This window comes from Scardinius erythrophthalmus (assembly GCF_964197995.2).
Source record: "Scardinius erythrophthalmus genome assembly, chromosome: 6".
Lineage (NCBI taxonomy): Eukaryota > Metazoa > Chordata > Actinopteri > Cypriniformes > Leuciscidae > Scardinius > Scardinius erythrophthalmus.
Genome location: NC_138226.1, coordinates 47,950,535 through 47,959,308, shown reverse-complemented (window position 1 = coordinate 47,959,308; position 8,774 = coordinate 47,950,535). Strand labels below are relative to the sequence as shown.

At 41.8% G+C, this 8,774-nt stretch overlaps 1 protein-coding gene across 1 annotated transcript in view; it reads right to left on the bottom strand.

Annotated features, from left to right (window-relative positions):
* Nucleotides 1–3,644: 3,644 nt before the first annotated feature.
* kif5aa (kinesin family member 5A, a) overlaps nucleotides 3,645–8,774 on the bottom strand; it is a gene marked incomplete at its 5' end in the record, with an annotated part of 40,580 nt that continues 35,450 nt past the window's right edge. Inside the window, 5 exons of the mRNA XM_081369085.1 lie at nucleotides 3,645–4,673; nucleotides 4,760–4,847; nucleotides 4,976–5,003; nucleotides 7,857–7,921; nucleotides 8,010–8,142. Of these exons, the coding sequence (XP_081225211.1) occupies nucleotides 4,769–4,847; nucleotides 4,976–5,003; nucleotides 7,857–7,921; nucleotides 8,010–8,142 (305 nt within the window). The 3' untranslated portion in view covers nucleotides 3,645–4,673; nucleotides 4,760–4,768. The remainder of the gene's footprint in view (nucleotides 4,674–4,759; nucleotides 4,848–4,975; nucleotides 5,004–7,856; nucleotides 7,922–8,009; nucleotides 8,143–8,774) is intronic.

Sequence of the window (8,774 nt, the reverse complement as noted above, 5' to 3'; positions counted from 1 at the left end):
TTTTTTATGGTTTCTTTTGCTGTCTTATCTGCCATTTACGGGTACCCATAAAAATATCACTGTAGTCCCATCATTTGAATTATGTGCAATGTTTGCTGTATTTATATTAAAATGTCTCTGGTCTCCTTTTTTTGCCTCGTTTTAATGACTTCCTGTTGCGGCTGCAGTTGTGAGTGTGCTGAACCAAGTCACCCTGTCATAAAGGAAAAGGACAAGGATGGAGTTTTAGGAGGAAAGTTTGCATTTAAAAAGTTGCCTGATGGCGCGTTTGACAAAACAAAGATGGTGTACAATTTGCAAAGCTGAATTCAAATACCATAGAAGCAATTCGTCTTTAAAATACCATTTAAAAGCAAAGCACCCAGGTGCTAGCAACGTAACTAGCGAGGCTACAGGAGGGCCCCGCCAATCCACGTTACTGCAGTATATATTTATAATGTTGCTGCACGCATTTTATTTGATGGGAACAACTACTCTGTGGTTCTGTTTACAGTTCACAAGATGTCATTAAAATATTATTTAAAATATACTTTCTTTGTGTTGTTTAATTTAATTAGGTGATTCTACATTTAAATATTGACGATTACAAGCTTGGGGGAAAATGCAATTAATTGCGATAAATCACAGCAAATTTTGTGAATAATTAGTTAATTTTTTTTAATCGATTCCCAGCCCTAGTATTACGTGTTCAGTCTATAGTGTTGCATTGCCATCTACTGGCCTGGCAGCAGAATACAGCGTTTTTATTCGTTTTTGCGGATCCATGTGAATGGGGGTCGTTTTGACAATGGTGTCGTCTGTACATGGAAAACCAAAGGAAAAGCTTCTCCGTTTTAAGCATATCGTTGTCGTGTGAACGTACCCTAAGGGGGCGCTCACGACCAATACCCAGTATTTGAGACAATCATGGCTATTTCAGCCAGCGCACATACCTGTATTTACATCCTGTTTTCGGCTGAAGTCCACAGTAATCAATTGTCGAGTTCACACGCATAGGTTTAGTACGTACGATCATGCGCCCGAACTCGACAGTCGACTACTGTGGACTTCAACCGAAAACAGGATGTAAATACAGGTATGTGCGCTGGCTGAAATAACATAATTTTTATTCAAATCTTTCACATCTACTGCAGTCAGATTCACCGTGTTTACTCTGAAGGAATCACTCACATTAGCTGTGCACTTGTAATGACACATCAAGGATGTTAAGAGGCTAAAAGCAGGTTTAAAACTTGCCTCATCGAAGTCAACAGGGTGCAAATTTTAAAAAGAGGATAACACGGTGTAGGCAACACCAATTTTTGTCGTTGTTCTCTGTACTGACAGCACTCCAAATTTACAAAAAAATTAGCTCAATGTTAAAATTGACCGGAGTTCTCCTTTAAGCCACAGACAGGACACAATCAGTGGTGTGGCGGAGGACCAGGACTGCCTCTGGGACAGTCCCTCGCCGCAGTCGAGGTCTCTTAACAGGTCGGCCCGGTAAGCTTGAAGCAGACCCATAGTGTGCAGCGCACCACCAGCCCGGCCCGCCGCATTTGCCTTGCCCACTAGTTTATGTTAAATGGCAGGGCTTCGCTAGTCTCAGCTTCAGACGTCATACCCTACGGACCGTTGGCTGAACGTCTGATGCATAAAGTACACTTAACTGGAAACACTTCAGGAGTTTCGAAGTCTTCATCTGGTTGGTTGAATTCTACAGGATGACCGGGAGACGCGTGTCGTTTCCTTCAATGGTCCGCCTGGAAACAAATGCTGTGACGCCAAACCCCCTCGTAGAAGAATAGGGGTGTCATTTGACAACCATGACAGTGAGTGCTTACCAGGATCATCTAAACCAGGGGTGCCCAATCCTCCTCCTGGCTGTCGACTGTCCTGCACAGTCCATCTCCAACCCTAATCAAACACACCTGAAGCAACCAATTAAGGTCTTCAGGATCACTTGAAAATTAAAGTCAGGTGTGTTTGATTAGGGTTAGAGATGAACTGTGCAGGACAGTCGATCGGCAGGAGCAGGATTGGGCACCCCTGATCTAAACGCTGGCTTTTCAAAAGTATGAGAAGTTCGCGGCTCCATTGTTGCAGTAAACTTGCACAACATTCTTGAATTAATAATTTATTAGATGCATGCCAGGTCTGTTATTGTAGGGATATCGACTTTACATTTTCACACCCCTAAACATGACGCGGAACAATGCAAGTTGTGATTGTTTGCATTACATGCCAGTCAAACGTCCTCTTGGGTGGTCCTTAGCCAACAAAAGCCGCTATAGATTCCAGACTTTCTGCTGTGAGTTTGAAGGTCTGGCTGCGTTAGACTAGGGCTTAGTAGGCAAAGCAGGAGCCCTCCACGAGGACACCACTCCAGGGGAGAAGTTAGTCACAAGCGCCTCTTCCACCCCCTTCTCATAGCAGTCGCTAAGTGTCGGAGCTGAAATAAATACGGGCCAAGAACAGTTTCTTCCAGGACTTCACCATTTCATCATGAAGCTGACAAATAGAAGGCTGACAAACTGTGGTTGTTTATGACCCGGGAGAAACCGCTCATCCAGCCTGCCAGGAGCGCACTCCTCTCTCTCCACGGACCAGTCCAGTTTCAGTCTGTCCATGGAGCATTTCATAACTTCCACCAGTTCTCTGTCTGTGGGAGTGAGGGAGGAGGTGGACTAGCTCTGTTCATCCGCCTCAACTCCAACACGTCGAACTCCTCAGAGCAGATTACACACAGTTCTTGTGTATCCTCAGGAGTTAAAACCTCCTGCATGGCGCCACACATCTCCTGAACACTTTCTCCATTTCGCCAGGAGCGCACAGACAACAGCGGTCTTACTGAAGACAAAGAAGATGATGACGTATTGGGCGCCCCTTATAGTGCATGCAGTGCGCCAGTGACGTTATCTTATTGCCGAAGCCAATTCAGATTGGTGTGTGGCACACGTGCTTCAGACACTGGTCAGGCTGGGGGAGTGCCCATAGCGTCGTCAACATAATAGGGGCTTCGCACCGGAGGAACCTTTTCATAGGTCCTAGACCTGTTGGTGGAAGTACCCGAATTTTGCCGTGTTCGCACCGCAGGAACTAGGAACGATCTTAGTTCTAGGAACTCCTTTTGTCACAACAAGAAGCGCGGCTTATGTCACTTAAGAGTTCCTACTGCCTGTGCGAATGCAACCAGGAAAACGTTCCTAAGGGAACCATTAGTTCTCGGGGAACCCCCCTGGTGGCTTGTTCTCATTACTACCCGGTGCGAAAGCCCCTAATGACGCGTAGAGTTCTCTCGAAAGGGAACTATTTCATTATCTGATTGTAAATGAAAATTTAATTTTGAGTTTTAGTGATTAAATCAAACATCTTAGGTAACAATGTTATGTTCTGCAGCAAAAGTTATGTGAAAGGAAACATGTAGAACACTAAAGAAAACAATATAGCAGCTGAGTTTGTGAAACTTGTGAAAATAGTTCCAAAGCGATGATAAAAAGTTCAAGTGGACCAACCTCTGGTAAAAACTCTTAAAAATGGTATGTCATAATTCTACTAATTAGCATTTGTTTTGTGTTGTTGACAAATGCCCTAAAGAAAAGACCTCACCTCTTCAAGATGGAAAAAAAACAAACAGAACAAAACGAAGAATCTCATTTTTCTTTGAATTACATTTATTTCTCGCATCAGCTTCCAGCAAACTAGCTCACTGTACATATATCACATAAAACAACCTTCAACAAAGATATCTTGAGTAAATCAGTTGAGCCTTTGCCCAAACTCTCTTCATCGGTTTCTGAAGTATTTACTCTTCTAATGGTGACGACAGAGGTTTGAATCGGGGAAGAAGTGTGAGAAGCAAGCATTTCAGTGCCAACTAAATCTATGATTAAACCATCATAATACAGTTTCTGCGGCCTCACTCATTCATTGTCTTGCTAAATATACAAGTGAATCAGTCTAAAGACATCCTGAAAGAGGATTGTAAGAAAAGTGTAAGGAATGGAGTCACGCATTCATCGGACCTCACGGGAAACATCACACAGACACAGGCGCTTCATTCTGTCTTCCTGATTGGCTGATCAGGATTTTGCGAGAGAAATCAGAGCTGTGATTGTTCAGAGCATTTGGCAGAATACCTGAAGCACTTCGAGCGTTTCAGAAATGTAAATCTCCACGATATGTTCTCTTGACATACAGCGATTTTCATCCTAATCATTTTGATGTGAAAACAAATACAATGCAAATCAAATATTACTGAAAATGTTTTTTTTTCCCATAATTGGAGGTAGTCAGTACTTGAATATAATATTATCAAAATCTACACGATGACACACACACACACACTGTTCTATGTGAATCTTCACAATATTTAACCGTCTTTCTTTAAGGCTCAGCAAGACTAAAGGGAAGGTATTTCTAGTTCTCTTCTGTATTATAATGCAAGCAATATAGATGTGCGTATTCAAATATCTATTGTATGTGAGGGTTCATTTACAACCTATGAGTTTTCATACTAAACAGACAAACATGCAACAGTGATATACGCGAGACAGGATACATGATGTGACTCTGCATGAACGATAGAGGAATATTTCATACAATATAAGACAGTACAGAGCCAAGAAGTCTAGGAATAAAGTTGTGGAGAAGATGGCGAAGGCTGAACGGCTGCATGCAGACGACTGGAATATCTGGAGAAAGTGGGACAAAAGTTGAAAACTGATGAAAACATGTGCTTCTTAGCTCATTATATATGTGTGTGTGTGTGTTTGCTTACATTAAATGATTAACTGGCTGCGGTCTCCTGTTGCATGATGAAGAGTCGTGAAGCATCGTCCGCCATACTGCCACAGTGAACATCACTCCTGAAACACAGAAGCAGTCAGCATAAAACATAAACACAAGATAACTGGAACATAAAGTCAAAAATTTAATTCTGTTAAGACCTGAAATTGAGTCGATCCATCCCATTAGAGCACAGGAGTTTGCTTACCTGTTATCATTAATGTCTGTACTATTTCCTGAAAAGCATAAAGGAACAGAATAAAAGGTTACAACTGTTACAAGCAAAAACATTGTGTCTAAGATAAACTGGTTCTGGCCCTTTAAAGCTGCTAGTCTTTAACATCAGAAGCCTGGAGGCCGGGTTAAGACTTGACAATAACAGGATCTCTTGATAAAGTAATCTACACTCTTAAGTTACACTTTCAGTGGTCCACTTTAGACATTCTACTACATAAGTAACTCTGCAAGTACATTCGAGTATTAGTAGGCTGTCTGCTTACTATCTGTGTAATGTGGTTTGTTGATACGGGAAGAACGAGGCGGGAACCGGCCAACGGTAAACATAACTAATAATAAAACAAACATAAAGAACAAAACGAAAGTAAGCGGCAGCCCTTCATGGACGACTGTCACATAAACTAAAACAAAACCACAACATAAAGTGCCAGGCCTGGTCCTCTCTCGTCCTTCACTGCTGTCACTCCTCCTTTATCCTTCAGGAGTTCCTCCGTGGGACTCGAGACCGGTGTGGCGCATTAACACTCGCTCTGTTCCCACGGCTCTCGGCCCTTCTTGCCCGTTTCTGATGCTCCCCAACAGACATTCTACTGACTATAAGTAACTTTGCAACTACATGTCAACTTATTCTACTAACCCGAACCCTAACCTAACAGTACTAATGCTCTAATGAGAGTTAGTTGACATGTACTTATAGTCTGTAGAATGTCTAATAAAGTGGACCATAGAAATAAAATGTAAACCACTCTTAAAAATAAAGGTTATTTATTGGCAATCCATGAAGAACCTTTAACATCCATGGAACCATTCCATTGCACAAAAGGCTCTTTATAGTTGAAAAAGGTTCTTTAGACCAGAGGTTTCCAAGCTTTTAAGACATGTGCCCCCCTACATCTAATGTCACTCGTGCCCCCCCAACCAACGCCAACATCCTTGATGTATTAGTTAATATAATGCGTATAGACCATTTTTGCAACGACGTCACAATTACGTCTCGGCATAAATTAAAAGAGGCGTAAAGAGGCGGCCAATACAAACCAGCACAGATTCAGCTACATAATAATGATCTTGTTGTGTTGTTGTGTGCCAGAATCGACGGAGTACAGGCTCCAATTTGAAATTTTGTCGCATAATGTTTTCTAAACTATTGTGATTATTTGTGAATCATCTATGATTGTATACATTTTTGTTATTGATTGTGACTAGACTTTCTGAAGAACCTGGTGAGAAAGAATAATATATAAAGTTCAAAAAGTAATTTGCTGTATCTGGAATTTTTATTTCTAGAGAATATTCACATCATTAAAATGGCACTGTAATGTCACTCTTTACATGGTCGTCTTCTGGGCTTGGCGCTGGCTGGGCAGAACTGCAGATCGAACCACACAAGTCGTGTACGTGACCATTCAGCACATATAGTTATAGGCATCTAAAGATTGATATGCCCTCAGTTTTTCTATTATGTCCTGCAGCAGCCTGTCTACACTGGACACAACAAAGCGACCGTTGTAAATCCATTTGTTCTTCGTAGTCAGAAATAGAACAACGTATAAGTTTACTGTCGGGGATTTTGAGTGTTGCATGGCGCCGTTCGTGTCTGGTGTAGACAGAGTATTAGTTAAATTAAAACATTAAACATAAAAACAGCTTACCAAATTTAGTGTGACAACTGAGCCTGTTTTTCATTCACTGGTATTATTGATTTTCACGAGCCACCCATCTGTTTTTTAGTTGTTTTTGCTTGAATTCAATTGCACCAAATCTGCCGTAACTGTAGCCAACGATTAGCTGGGAGAATCCTCAAATCGCCCCAGCCAAGTTTCACGAGTTCCTTTGCCCATATAATCTTTAATAAGACTAAGTGTACTTGTCTTGCTGTCCGCAGTGGAGGGGCTCGAGGAAGCGGCTTCAGCTTCAGCTGAGATAACCCCCCAGTGGGACTGCTAATGCTCGGACGATGAGTCTGGTAGAGAGATGCCAAGATCATGCAGGTGGAGCTGGGGAGGAGGAGGGACGCCAGAACAGCTGATGCCGGAGCGAGGTGAGCGATTAACTTCTCCACAATGACGTCTGCCATTATAAATGTGCAAGCCCTTAAATTCGAGTGGATTCTGATTGGCTGTCAGTGTTTTATCGTTCAACAGCTGGAAAAAAATCGCTCTGAAAGTGATTCCAACAATATCGTTTCTCTATATCGCTATCGTTATAGCTGTGGAGTGAACTCTGCTATTCTTCAATATTGAGAACAATTTTTAGAAATATATTTTTATCGTTATTGTTATAGGTATCGCCCTTAAGGTCCTTGCACACTGAGTCCGAAACTTTTGTATTAGTTTTTTTTCGTATTCGTCAATGGGTGGCTCTGAATTGTCAAAACACCTCTCAAAATACTTGCTACAGTTGAGAAAAACGCAGAAAATCGAACCCGATCCGAATTTTTTTATGACGGACGAAAGTTTCGGAGGCAGCGTGTAATTATTGTATTTATTTTTTAACGTGCAAAAATTTTCAGACAAAAATTGTGAACAGGAAATTTTGATCAGGGTTCCTCGTTCCTGGTCCTGGGGAGCCGCTTTCCTGCATTTAGTTACAGTCCTCAAGACACTTTTATTCTTTAAACAAGTTACTGCTATCAATTTTGGACATTTTCATTAACTGGGGCAAATTAAAAATGGCAAAAGGTTGCTGACCTCTGGTCTACACCTGCACACACATTGAGTTGATCCCTTCCATCTATAACTTTTTTTTCCCTGTTCATCCAGAATAAAATGATTTTATTTCTAAATATCAAGTATGAGCGGCAGTGTATAAATGTTGTTGTTTTAGTGGTGTCACAGCTCACACACACTTACCGTTCTCCACGTCGAGCGGACAGGAGCTCAGTATGTCTATGGATCTCACAGTGCTGTATCCAACACTGAAACGAACAGAGGACAGATGAGAGGAGGAGAGGAGGAGAAGACGAGAGACAGACAGGGCCTGGGCGAGAGCACACACACACTCACGGGTTGGTTTTCTTCTCCTCCTGCAGGAACAGGGCGTTGCTGTAGGACGTGGCGGGTTTGCTGGAGCGTGCTGTGCTGGAGAAGCTGGTGGGGGAGGTGGCCGAGACGTGGTGTCCGGGTCTCACTGGCTTAGCTGTCAAAACAAAACACAACATGAGGAACCACAACATGAGGAACCACAACATGAGGAACCCCAACATGAAATTCAACATGGTTGTATATTTAAGCTGTGAATATTTCAATTCAAAACATTTCACCTACATTTTCATAATAAAAAAAATCAACAAAATTCTCCTTTCAGATTTCACTTCCAAAATATTCATTCTGTTAAAAAATACAACCTATAATATTCGACAGGCAATTTTTGGTCCATTTTATTTCGCTTTACAAATTCAGCGGGTCAAATTCAACAGCCAATTCAACACAGCACATCCTGTTGAATATTATAGGTTGTATTTTTAATGTTAAATGTTTTGATTTGAAATATTCAAAAACATTTGGCATTTCTTTACTTCCAGAATTTTACTTGATGAAAGTTGCATCGATACATATTTTTCGGCTTTAATATTTGTATTGATAGGTAATCGTTTTATAACAGCAGTAAGGTCCTGGAGGCTAGTGCTATGAGGTGAGTAACTCACGGCTGACTCCGCTTTCGCGTCGAGCGAACATCGCCCTTCAGCCGGGACTTATTCACCACACAGCACTAGCCTCCAGTACCTTACTGCTCACCTGTCGTATCAGTATATATGATTGCGCAGTGCG